This window comes from Agelaius phoeniceus, chromosome 5, assembly GCF_051311805.1.
Source record: "Agelaius phoeniceus isolate bAgePho1 chromosome 5, bAgePho1.hap1, whole genome shotgun sequence".
NCBI classification, from domain to species: Eukaryota; Metazoa; Chordata; class Aves; order Passeriformes; family Icteridae; genus Agelaius; species Agelaius phoeniceus.
In genome coordinates, this window is record NC_135269.1 from 73,376,542 (window position 1) to 73,390,009 (window position 13,468).

The 13,468-nt window shown below is 54.6% G+C and overlaps 1 protein-coding gene across 3 annotated transcripts in view; it reads right to left on the reverse strand.

The window, feature by feature from the left end:
- The window catches only part of PPP6R2 (protein phosphatase 6 regulatory subunit 2), a 68,513-nt gene that overhangs the window by 31,448 nt on the left and 23,597 nt on the right, over positions 1-13,468 (reverse strand). For 2 of the 3 annotated variants that reach the window (XM_054631172.2, XM_077179343.1), the window contains exons 3-7: positions 6,656-6,901; positions 3,617-3,803; positions 2,762-2,899; positions 1,576-1,641; positions 586-698 (exon numbers count right to left, since the gene is read on the reverse strand). In XM_054631172.2, coding sequence (XP_054487147.2) covers positions 586-698; positions 1,576-1,641; positions 2,762-2,899; positions 3,617-3,803; positions 6,656-6,882 — 731 coding nt within the window. In that variant the 5' untranslated portion in view covers positions 6,883-6,901. The remainder of the gene's footprint in view (positions 1-585; positions 699-1,575; positions 1,642-2,761; positions 2,900-3,616; positions 3,804-6,655; positions 6,902-13,468) is intronic. The other variant, XM_077179344.1, reaches the window with a different exon arrangement.

Consider the following 13,468-nt stretch of genomic DNA (forward strand, 5'->3'; position numbering starts at 1 on the left):
CAAAGGTCACTGCAATGCTGGGAAAATTGGCCAGGAAGGGTAATGAGCTTTGTGACCTTCAGCAGAAAGGGAAGAGGAGTAAGAGAACCCCTTTGCCCAAAATGCTCCTTTATTTTGAGCAGGAATTATGGAAATGGTTCCTGGAAGTGCAGGGTCCCACAGCCCTCTCCAAAACTACAAAGAAAGCCTAAAACTACCAAAAAAAGTCTGTAAGTACCATGTCATCCATGGCCATCACCCCTGCCTCTGCAGGGAATCACAGCCCTCCTTAAAGGTCCTGGGATTCCTTTGAGATCCCTTCAGGCCCTGAAGGTGCTGTGAGGTCCCTTCACACAACCCTCCCTTCCCCAGGCTGGAATTCCTTGGGTTTTTGCCTCAGCGTGGACCAGGCTGGGAGCTTTGGGCTCCCTGACCCCCTCTCCTGCCTCTGGACAGAGCCCCAACCCCCAAACACTGAAGAGGCCATTCAGAGCTGCTCCAGCTCCAAAGGAACATCCCTGCTCTGTCTGCTCCCGGCAGAGCGATGCAGGAGCCACTCCCAGTGCACCCAGTGCCCCCAGCACGCCCAGTGCCCTCAGTACTCACGATTCCAGTGCTGTGAGAAGTGGATCTGGCTCCGGGACATCCTGGAGCTGAGTGCTCTGGTCTCTGCTCAGCCTGATGATGTCACACAGGGTCTGGGAAGCGTTGGATTGCCTCTGGAAACAGGACAGGAGCAGCGTCAGCGTTGGGAGGGCCAAGCCTGGCCAGGCTGGGAATGCTCTGGCTGGGATCAACCCCACTCCTGCTCCCCCTGGAGTTACTCAGGGCTGGACACTCCTGGAGCAGCAGCATCAACAGGCTTTGCACTCAAAGGAGATTGGCCCAAACGTGACCATCAAGAGCAGTTCAGGAGCTCAGGGGTGAGGATTCCTTTTTCTCTCCTCAATCCTCTAATCTGCACATCTGCAATACAAACATCCCATCCTTCCTCCCACTGCTCAGCTTTCCTGCTTGAGAAAACCCTTCACCATTTAATTCCTGGGATTTAAAAGGCTTTCCAGGGGCATTTGAGGAATTCATCCTCCGCTTCTGGCCATCAGGCAAAGCCTCTCTGGAGCTGCTGTACCTCAGCATCTGCTCCAACACAAATCCAATCCATGGGGATGTTCCCAGTTTTCCCCTCACAGAGGGAAATTTGCCTGGGATGAGCTGAGGGAACTGGGCTCAGAGAACTGCATTTTCTGGGCTTTACAACTGAATTCCTACTTAGGGCTAGAAAGATATGAAAATGGCATAAAGTGGCTGATTTTAAAGGATCTTCCAGGAACAGCAGGTTCTTCCCTAATCCCAAGGGAAATCCCCACTGTCTGTAGGACTGAGATGAACTGAGGCAGCAGAACCAAGAAATTTGACGTAAAATAAGTCAAAAGCAGGTGAAACCACTCCAATTCCCCTCATCTGGTGCTGAGCAGAAGATGGGACATGCCAAGGCCATCCCCAGTGGCTCCTCCACAGGTCATGGGACAAGGCAAACGAAATCTCCTGGACCCTGCAGGGCCCAGCCCCCCAAATCCCAGCCCTGGTGCCACTCACATCCTCATCCTGGCTCGAATGGATCAGCTCCACGAGTCTCTGGATAATCCTGGCTTCATTCAGCCACTGCAAGGAAAAGAGCAGCAGAGAAAATCCTCCATGGATGCCCGAGAACTCAGAACAAGAGGGGCTCTGGGAAACTCTGCAGGAAGGGGAAGCCCTTCCTTCCCTCTCCAATCCCATCCCTGAGGCAGAGACAGGGATGGATTCAGATCTGCATCAGCATGGATGGGGATGGATTTGGATTTGCATCCTGCCATGGAACTAACACGCAGGCCCCTCTGGAAAACATGGAATGCTCCAGGAACAAACAGCCTCATCTGAGCAGCGGTGGCAGAACCCCACCACATTCTCCCAGCAGCTCCTGTTCTTCCTGCTGCTCACACCCAGCAATTCCACCTCCTGCCAGATGTTGGAACAGTTGTCACTGCACCTTCACCTTGCTCCACAACTTCCTGTTCTCCATGCAAACCATTCCCTATCCCCCTTTCTGGCCCAGGCAAACCAGGAACATCCTCTCCAAAGGCTCCCTTCCACTCCTCCCTCCCAGCCCCACAGGCAGGCTCAGCCCCTCATCTCTACCCATTTCCATTCACATCCCACTCCTGCTCCAGGAAAACTGCTGCATGTGTGACATCCCCCAGACTCATCCCAACAATGCCCAAACTCAGCTGCCTGGGAAATGAGTAAAGTTCCATTACAAGGAAAAACATTTCCAGGGATGAGTCTGGAGCCCCTCTGCTCCTGAGCCTGGGACAGTGGAAGATATCCCCGCCATGGCAGCGGTGGCACTGGAGGGGCTTTAGGGTCCTCTCTAACCCCAACCATTCCAGGATTCCTTGACTCTATGATTCCTTGAACATGGTAAGGAATTACACTAATTACTGTCCCAATCAATGTCTGAATTTCTGAACACTGGGAAAACACAGTTTCCCTTTCTCCAAGCTCTCCAGCTGGACTAAAGAGAGGTTGCTCCATGAAAAATGAGTGGGAACCCCTTTGCTGCCAGGAGTGGCCCAGGCTGCTGCCCTGGAGCCACAACGGGGCTGAGGAACCCCAAGGAGTGACCCCAGCCCAGGGTACAGGAGCTGCCTGAGGGGTGGATCTGCTCCTGGGATCAAACACGCACAGACCCCACCTGTCCCGAGGCAGGCAGGGACAGGGGCTGGGAGGGGAAGGCCCTCACGTTGAGCACGTCCTGGCGCAGCGCCGTGGGCTCCACGCAGCTGATGAGGCGCAGCAGCAGGTCCATCATGGCAGAGGTGTCGATGTGCTTTAGCACCAGGCTCAGGAACTTGTCCTTTTTCCTCAAAAATGAGATCACCTGTGGAAACAGGAGCCTGCATCAGCTGCCAGCAGGATACACAGCTCCCTCACAAATCCCCCACAGCTCCCTCAGAAATCCCCCACAATTCCCCCACAACTCCCTCACAGATCCACCTCAACTCCCTCACAACTCCCTCACAGCTTCTCCTTTGTGTCTCAACCACCGACCTTGGGCTGGGAACTCTCCAGGGAACAAGGGAATAATTCTTATTCCAAGGCAACACCAAATCAGATCTTTTCAGCCAACTTTTCTCCCCTCTGTGCCACAGAGAAACCCAATGCCATGGAAATAAGTGAAGCTGGAGGATTTTCCTTTCCTCTCAAGCTCCCTACCAGACAGCATTTACAACCTTGGTATTTACTGGGATGTGAGTATTCCTGAATCCCTGTTCAGCCCATGCCTCAGCACCCCTTCCACAAGGATGAGCCTGAGGCCTTGTTTATGGATTGAGATGACTCTGATGATCCTCAAAATGCCTTGGCACGAAAAGTGAAGCTTTAGCTGTGCCATGGGGATATCCCAGCCGTGGCAGATCCCAACCCAAAACTCTGGGAAGAGTCTGTCCACACCAGCATGTCCCTGCACTGAGGAATTCTGAGAACTTTCCAGAGACCCCATTTCACCTCCAACCTTGAACCCAAGTCCAGGAGTACCACGAGCTCACAGCAAGGGCACAGCACGGGAATTCCCTGATCGGGACAGACCCATCCCCACCTGTTCTGTTTTCCGTGCAATGAGGTTCCCGATGGTCTTGCTGAAGAAGCTGGCGAGGAGGGGGTTCAGGGGGGGCTCGTGGTCCAGGAAGTCGTAGAGGATGTTGAGCAGGGTCTCGTCCCCACCCAGTTTGTCGTTGATCTGCGGCACGTCCGAGGTCAGCAGCTCGCAGGCCGTGTTGGGATACCTGCAGGGACACACCCAGAGCCACCAGGGGTGAGATGGGAACTCTCTGGAGATCTGCCCTCCACAAAGGAAGTGAAGGAATTCCTGCCTGGCAGGGTGGGCAGGCCCTGGCACAGGTGCCCAGAGCAGCTGGGGCTGCCCCTGCATCCCTGGCAGTGCCCCAGACCAGGCTGGACACTGGGGCTGGAGCAGCCTGGGACAGTGGGAGGTGTCCCTGCCATGGCAGGGCTGGCACTGGAGGGGCTCTGAGGCCCTTCCCACCCAGCCATTCCATGACTGATTCCCTCTGGTGAGGGCACTTTTCCCACAATGGGTTATTAGTGACTTGTGACCATGCCAGGTTTCTACACCAGGCTCTTTCCCAATCTCTGCATTCCCTACAAGCCACTAAGACAAGCCACTTCCAGGCCAGCTGGGAGCTCTGACCCTTTCCCTGCACCATTCCCTTCCCCAGCAGCCTCCTCCTGTTCCTGCAGCTCCAGCCCTGGAGGTTCCAAAAGCCCCTCAGGCCCTGCTGCTGCTGTTCCAGGCTTGGCTCTGCCCAAGGAGCTGAGGCTGAGGATGTCACTGTCACCACCACAGAGGGACCTTCCAGCCCTTCCATCCCTTACACCCCCGAAGGGACACCACGATTCTTTTCTCCTTTTCCTGCCTCATTCCATGCACAGAACATCCACAGCTCCTAAAGATCTGTGTGTGGAGCCTCCCTGGGAAACACATCCCATGGACAGGAGAGAAATGGGAGCTCTCCCTGTCTCAGCAGGTTCTGCTCCTGCAGCTCTCACAGCCCCAGGTCTGATCCAACCCCTCACCATTCCCGCTGTGACACCACATCCCAGCCCTGGAGGTTTCCAGCTGCAGGGACCTCACCTCACCCGAGCTCCCCCTCTGACCCTGGCAAGCCGAGCTTCCCTCACCCCTGGGCTCAGCAGCTCATTGGCAGATCCAAGATTCACACTCTCCTTTCCTGCTCCAGCCTCCTTTCATTCCACCAGTTCTGCTTGGATGGGGATTTATTGGGGATTTTCCTCTTTGCAAATTCCCCTCTGGACTTTATGAACCTCCATCCCACTGTTCCAGGAATAAAGCCCTTGGATGATCCCCTCTCCATGCATCCCCAGCCCCAGATCCTTCCAAAGCTATCAAGTTTCTCCCTGTTCCACTTCACCAAATTTAAAACCTTTCCTGAAGAGCCAAAGTGGGATTCCATCTGGATTTACACAGAGTCCATTCTTCCTGCTCAGCCTTTATTTATCCCAAAAGCTTCCCTGGTTTCTAATGAGCTCAAACCCTCCTTCCCCTCTCCAGGCTTTGGAGACGCTTCTGGGTCTGCTCTGCCTGGGAGTCCCAAGAGCTGCCAAGAAAATGCTCCATGAACATCAGCCCTTGGTGGCCCAGCAGAAATTTCCTTCTTGAAACCTCTGTCCTTGTGCCCCCCTTCCCTCATTCTTCACCTGCATGGTAACAGCCAGGGAATCATGGAATGGTTTGGGTGGGGAAGGGACCCCAGAGCCCCTGCAGTGCCACCCCTGCCATGGCAGGGCCACCTCCCACTGTCCCAGGCTGCTCCAGCCCCAGTGTCCAGCCTGGCCTTGGGCACTGCCAGGGATGCAGGGGCAGCCCCAGCTGCTCTGGCAATCCCAGCCCAGCCAGGAATTCCTCATTGCCAAGATCCCATCCCTGGCTGCCCTCTGGCACTGGGAGCCATTCCCTGGGTGCTGTCCCTGCAGGTCTTGTCCCCAGTCCCTCTGCAGCTCTTCTGGAGCCCCTCCAGGCCCTGGAATGTGCTGGGAAGCCTCCCTGGACCCTTCCCTTCTCCAGGGGAGCATTCCCAGCTCTCCCAGGCTGGCTCCAGAGCAGAGGGGCTCCAGCCCTGGAGCAGCTCCTTGGACTTGCTCCAGGTCCTTCAGCTGCTGGCCCCAGGGCTGACGCAGCTCCGCAGGTGGGTCCAAAATTCACCCTTCAGAGCAGGATCCTTGCACAGCAGGCACAGGATATTCCAAGTTATTATCCCACATACTCCCGGGCATTCACTCACCTGGGAACAGCCACCCCACATCATTATCAACTCTTACCCAAAACCACACCTGAACATGGCACTTCTGTGGCTTTCCACCAACCCCAGCCCTGATCCATCCCCACCAGGAAAAACCTGCTCAGTTTCATTTATTTATAGTCAGAGCAGCCTTTTATTTTTATATAAACTTCACAAAAGAAAACAAACTCCCCAAACCCAAATGTCAATATTTTTGAGTATACATTGGGTTAAAAATACATAAACACAACTCTGGTGAAGAGAAAACCCCTGTGAGGAGCTCAGTGTGGTCTGAGCAGAGGCAGGGCCTGCCCAGAGCTGTGATTCCTAAAATCAGCAGAATCTGGACATGCAGCACACTGAAAATACCCCAGATTGTATTCATTTTCCAGCTCACTTTGTTCTGTGGGATTGGAAACCCACTGAGTTCAGAGATTTCTACCTCTTGTGCTTCCCTTTCCTATAAAAACCTATTCAGGGGGCTTTGGATTTTGAGGGAACAGCAGATTTTTTGAGACTTTATTTGAGATAGGACTATTTTTTTTACATTATTTCAGATTTGATTATTTGAGACATTACTTGAGCTATGTTTTTTTTGGAGACATTACTTGAAATACGAATTTTTTTGGAGACCAACTCAACGTCAAACCATCAAAACCAAACCAATTCCCTCCAAACCTCCAAAGCTGGAAGATCCCCAGAGCTCAAAGCCTCCCTCCCCCTGAGGAGGGGTCACAATGGAGCCCAGGTGGAATCTCTGTTTTCAGCCCCAGGATCCCTGGCTGGCATGTCCCGGGGAGCAGGGATCCAATACCTACTTGAATCGGACCTTCTCGTCCATGTCCACGGGGGGCTCGTGGGTGATGAGGGTGACCAGCTGCTCCATGCAGTGCTGCTGGCACAGGAAGTCCAGCAGCCGCCGGTTCTGGGCCTTGCATTCCTGCAGGACGTCATCCTCGTCCATCAGCTCCTCCAGGGTCACATCCTCCTTGTCCAGCAGCTTGTCCACGTGTGACGTTGTGTTCAAATCAAACTTCCAGAACATGGTGATGGGACACGACTGGCTGGGGGCAGGAAAGCACCGGTTACTGCTCCACACCCACTGTGCATGACCACAGCATTGCTGAGGTTGGAGAAGACCTCTGAGACCACTGAGTCCCACCATCAACCCCATCCACTGCCACCCCGTGCCCTCAGGTGCCACCTCCACACATTTTCTGAACACTTCCAGGGATGAGCACTCCAGCCCATCCAGTGCTTTCCCCCAAATCCCCCCTGAGCTGCCCTGGCCCAGCCTGAGGCCGCTCCCTCTGCTCCTGTCCCTGTTCCCTGCAGCACAGCCCGACCCCCCCCGGCTGTGCCCTCCTGGCAGGGACTTGTGCAGAGCCACAGGGGCCCCCTGAGCCTCCTTTGCTCCAGGCTCAGCCCCTGCCCAGCTCCCTCAGCCCCTCCTGGGGCTCCAGACCCTTCCCAGCTCCATTCCCTTGACATGCTCCAGCCCCTCAGGGTCGTTCTTGGGGCACTGCACTTTGAATCCCCCATTTCCATGCACTCCTACCCCAACCCTAGTTTGCCCTTTTGTTATTCTGATTTTTCTCTATATGAGTACTATTAATGATATTTTTCTACTTTGCTTTCCTAATACCTGAAATTTTGGAAAAGCTGTGCATTACACCAAAGCAAGTTCAGACCACTCCTAGGAGACTCTTCCAGGGCTCTTCCTCTTGCTTAACACTTCCTCTTCCAATTCTGCCCTTCACCATCTCACCTCAGCTCCTCAACAACCCTTCACAGTCCTGTTCTGGCCACAGCACCAGGTACAGAATTCACGGAATCCTGGAATGGGTTGGGTGGGAAAGGACCCCAGAGCCCTGCAGTGCCACCCCTGCCATGGCAGGGACACCTCCCACTGTCCCAGGCTGCTCCAGCCCCAGTGTCCAGCCTGGCCTGGGGCACTGCCAGGGATGCAGGGGCAGCCCCAGCTGCTCTGGCAATCCCAGCCCAGCCAGGAATTCCTCATTGCCAAGATCCCATCCCTGCCTGCCCTCTGGCACTGGGAGCCATTCCCTGGGTGCTGTCCCTGCAGGCCTTGGCCCCAGTCCCTCTGCAGCCATTAACACAAACAGCAGGCAATGGCTTTCATTCCCAGGGACACAGGGGACACAGCTCCCTCTGGTCACATCCTGGGCAGTGCCAGCCCTGGCTCCCACGCTCTGCACACGCAGCCCCTGGGCTGGGCTGTGTCCCTGTGCCACATTCCCAGATGATCCAGCAGCACCATGTGATTCCATACCCAGGATCACAAGGCTGTTTTTAACCTAACCCACATCCCCATTTCCGCACACAGAACTCTCTCCATCCATTCCTTTGGCTTTTTCCAGCATCCAAAAATGTCCCTGTGCCTGATCCTCTGCTGGTCGCACTCTGCATGCCCTCAGCTACAGGACAGCCTGGACATTGTGCTCCTGAAAGCCCATTTTCCCCCCAGGAATGACACTGAGGGGGCTCTGCCTTCCAGTCACCAGAGCAGGGCTTTGCAAAAAGCTGAAGACCCCAATCTTCTCATTAGACTTTAAATCTCTCAGTCCTTCATGGTGAAACTTCCAGAGTGAGTCTTCAAGTGAAGCATTCACAGAAGCAGGACATGGATCAGAGGAAAAACTGAGTTTCTTTTACACATCAGGATTTTCCCACCCGGAATCCTGGGGGCAGCTCTGGAGAGCCCTGGAGGGGCTGGAGTGTCCAGGGAATGGAGCTGGGAAGGGGCTGGAGGCCCAGGAGGGGCTGAGGGAGCTGGGCAGGGGCTGAGCCTGGAGCAAAGGAGGCTCAGGGGGCCCTTGTGGCTCTGCACAAGTCCCTGCCAGGAGGGCACAGCCGGGGGGGTCGGGCTGTGCGCCAGGGAACAGGGACAGGAGCAGAGGGAACGGCCTCAGGCTGGGCCAGGGCAGCTCAGGGGGGAATCAGCAGGAATTTCCCCATGGAAAGGGGCTCAGACCTTGGAACTGCCCAGGGGGGTTTGAAGTGCCCATCTCTGGAGGTGTCCAAGGAATTCCTTCAGGGCTGGGGACAGGTGGGGGTCAGGCACAAATTTGACTGGATGGGCTGAGAGGGCTTTTCCAAGCCCAGGGATTTTGGGATTCTAGCACTGAATTTTGGAGCTGGGAGCAGCCATCTGAATGTTCAACCTATGTGACACTGCAGTGACAGCACTGCTGGGCTCGGTGTGTTCCTCACAAACTGTTCTTTGGGTATTTTTAACCATCTCTGCTTGGTTATAAATTCACCGAGGGAAAATCTGGCACCAAAGGCCTTCACAGTGAAGGAGGTTTGGGGGCTCAGTCAACCCAAATGCAGAAATATTCCTTCCATTGGTGTGGAATCCACACAGAATTCTCACCTTCCAAACTGACACCCATTGTAATCCTGGCAATTCCACAGCTTTCCTGAACTTTTTATACATCTCCAGGGAAAGCTGCCTGACTTTCCCTGCAAGAGTGGAGAAGGGCTGGGCTGGAATTGCCAGAGCAGCTGGGGCTGCCCCTGCATCCCTGGCAGTGCCCCAGGCCAGGCTGGACACTGGGGCTGGAGCAGCCTGGGACAGTGGGAGGTGACCCTGCCATGACAGGGTGGCACTGCAGGGGCTTTGGGGTCCCTTCCCACCCAAACCATTCCAGAACTCTCTGATTCCATGGGATTTGCTACTTCTCCCATCTCAGTGCTTAAATTTAGGTCACTCTTGCCACCAGTAAAGCAGAGCTGTTTTCCCTTTTTCAGGTGGACACTCACAGCCCTCCCCAGCTGCTGATTTTATTTCTGGAATATCCAATGAGAGCAACACCCACGAGGGCTCCAGGAGGGCAGCTCTGTGTCAGTCCCTGCTGTGGGGCTGGACCTGAGCTGCATTCCAGGGAGCAGCTCCCAGCCCCGTGCAGGGAAATTCCCATGTCACCCCCAGCCCTGAGTTTGCCACCAAGGCTCTGCAGGAGCTGCAGGGCTGGGAAGGAGCAGTGAGGCTGCAGCCAAGGAGAGCCCCACGGCAACCCCTGCGGGCACCAGGCTCTGGGACAGCTCATTAACAGGAGCAATTACAGATCCTCTGGGTGGGCACTGCAGCCCAGGCAATTCCCAGGGAATGGCTGGGTGGGAAGGGACCCCAGAGCCCCTGCAGTGCCAGCCCTGCCATGGCAGGGACACCTCCCACTGTCCCAGGCTGCTCCAGCCCCAGTGTCCAGCCTGGCCTGGGGCACTGCCAGGGATGCAGGGGCAGCCCCAGCTGCTCTGGGCACCCTGTGCCAGGGCCTGCCCACCCTGCCAGGCAGGAATTCCTCATTCCCAATATCCCATCCATGCCTGCCCTCCACAGCCTGAGGCACCAGGGAAGGTGATTTCTGTAGAGGTGATTTTGGGCCCCACCTGGATTGAAGCCCCCCTGTCCCAGCACTGCAGCACCAGTTTCCAACCCATAAATGAATGATAAAAAACAGTGTTGGGGTGTTTCAATTCTGGGACAATGCAGGAGATATTTAATCTCCCTGTTCCAACACAGAATTCCAAGACTAACAAACCCTGCCTCCTCAGGGCTGGGAGTATTCAATTCCCTGCCAACAGAATTCCAGCTGAGTTCATAGAAAGTTCCAACAAGTAATGCACTTGCTGTTAAAAATCCCAAACAAAGGACCCCTTTTGCCACCCCTGCTTTGTTCTTCTTCTCCTTCTCCATTTGCTCAGGAGCTAGGGGGAGGACACATTTTATTTATTTTGGTTATGTGTTATTTTGTGTTATTTTATTTTATTGTATTTAATTTTGGTTCATTTTCCACCCTCCCCAGAGCTGTGTCCTGGACAGTACCTGCCCCAGAGCTGCTCATTTGCATAAGGACAAAATCAATGTTTTACACAGAATGTTCTGAGCCGAGGAGCTGCTGGCTTGGAATTCCAATGGGGAATTTGTCCTTTAATTATTTATTTTTCATGGATGATCACCCAGCTTCTTGCTGCCAGCAGCTCCAGAAAACCAAGGCTCCCTTTGGGGACTGCAGTGGGAACAGCAGGGAAGCAACCTGGGAGCGTGGTGCTGGGGACAGGGTCACCCTCAGGTGACTCCAAAGGGACCCAGGGGTGTGGTTCCAGTGACAGAGTCACCCTCAGGTGACTCTAAGGGAACCTGGGGGCATGGTTCCAGTGACAGGGTCACTCTCAGGTGACTCCAAGGGAACCCTGGGCTGTGGTGCCGGTGACAGGGTCACCCTCAGGTGACTCCAAAGGGATTCAGGGGTGTGGTTCCAGTGACAGGGTGACCCTCAGGTGACTCCAAAGGGATTCAGGGGTGTGGTTCCAGTGACAGGGTCACCCTCGGGTGACTCCAAGGGAACCCCGGGGGTGTGGTTCCAGTGACAGGGTCACCCTCAGGTGACTCCAAGGGACCCGGGAGCGTGGTTCCAGTGACAGGGTCACCCTCAGGTGACTTTCCCAGCCCCCTGATCCCACAGCTCCAGCAGTATCCAGGCCCTGGGTTGCTGTGATTTCTCCCAGGGTTATTCCCAGCCAGTTCTGTGTCACCAAGGGCCCCCCTGAGCCTCAGCAAACACAGGCACAGAGGAAACACCCGGAGCATTTCCCAACCTTTCCAGAATGCTCTGTGCACTCAGAGCCAGGAAAAGTGAACAGGGAGGGGCAGGAACCCCCAGGCCACTGCTCCTGGAAATCAGGACAAAACTCCCAAGATTTACTGATTTTTTAGGCCCATTTAAGATTATTCCTGCTAAAATAAATCACTGAATGTTTTTACTAGGTGGGGGCACATGGAAGTGCTGAAGGAGGGACATTCCCAAACAGAGTTTTGGGATGCTCCCACCATTCCAGTAACACCCAGTACAAAATCCCAAAGCCAGCCCCAACTCCAGCAGCTCTGGCCCAGCTGAGCAAGTCTCAGTTCCATCCAGGGTGGATTTTAGCCTGGACAGACACAGATTCCTGATGGGAATTTCAAGCTTATTCTTTTTTTTTGCCAAGTTTTAATACAAAATCTCCTCTATTTCCTCCATAAGAATACATAATTTTAAGCTTTGCTACACAAAGCAAGAAAAAATACCCCAAAACGCAGGGAATTCCCTCCAATTCCAGTATGGGAAGAAGTCTGGAGAACACCAGGACCACATATCCATCCAAGAACTCTCCACCTTTAATTCCAGTTATCCAGTAACAGTTATCCCAGCTCCAGGGAATAAAATCTCACTTTACTGAACCTGCTGAACGTGAACCCCCAAATCAGCTTTTCCAGCCAACTGTTCCACCACTGGAAAATCCTCCTGGAAAACACAGATGGACAAGGCCAGGCTGATCAATGGCTCAGCTGAATTCCCACGGAAGGGCTGGGCATGGAATTCCCAAACAGCCTTAGAGCAAATCTCCCTCCCTTTGGTGACTCAGCAGCGGGGTGAAAGGGAAGAAATGAATCAGCACAAATCAGAAAGAGGAAAAGGCACAGGCAGATCCCAAACCAGTGGATTTGGGAGTGATCCCAGAAGGATCACTGTTCCCAAGAGGAACAGCAGGGAATCAACACCTGCTTGGGACACTAAAATAATTAGGCTGAGCCTACCAAAGCTGTCACAAGGACCAGGGAGCTCCAAGCCCCATGCAGCCTGGCCTGGGACATTTCCAGGGATCCAGGGGCAGCCACAGCTTCTCTGGGAATTCCATCCCAGCCCTCAGCACCCTCCCAGCAGGAATTCCTTCCCAATATCCCACCTAACCATTCCAGTCTGTGCATCTTTTAACTCATCACCTATTTCCATGGGAGAACTTGTTTTTCATAAAACCTCTCCCTTTGGAGCATTAGGGGAGCTTTTCCCAACAGAATTCCCAAGAGGAAAATGCCCGAGTCAGCCACTCCAGTGCTGGCCCTGGGAAGGATCCTGCTCCTCCCACACCTCCAGGGAATGCCAGGGCACTGAATCCCCAATGGAACTGCTGCTGCAGGAGAGGGTAGCTCCTGCTGTGTGCCCTCAGCTGCTCTGCTGGATGGTTCCACTCCTCCCTGGGTGGTCAGAGATCCCTGTTGCCTTTTCCTGCCCCAGGATGAGGGCACAGGGTGGCACTGCCACAGGGCATTTCCTGCCACAGCCACAGCAGTGCCCAGGAGAACAGGGAAAGAGGAGTTCCATGCCCTTCCCAGCCATTATGGACCTGAGCTCAGGTTCTGAGAGGCATTTTTTCCCCGTTGAACCTGGTTTTAGGGAGGCTCCTGGCCAGCACACCATGAATCCCAAAATCCCTGAGGCTGGAAAAGCCCTCTGGGATCACTGAGTCCCAGCTGTGCCCAATGCCCACCTTGTCCCCAGCCCAGAGCCCCGAGTGCCACCTCCAGGAATCCCTTGGACACCTCCAGGGATGGGCACTCCAAAGCTCCCTGGGCAGCCCCTGCCAAGGCCTGAGCCCTTTCCATGGGGAAAAAGGCAGGCCAGGCTCAAAGATGGCACAGGGACACAGGGACTGAGCCCTGAGCCCAGACTCCATTCCCAGAACATCCCTGGGACTCCACAATTCCCTCTCAGATGACTCAAGGTATTAAAGACCAGGATCAATGGCAGGAGCAGCCACCAGAACTGAGCACCCAGCATCACAGAGCT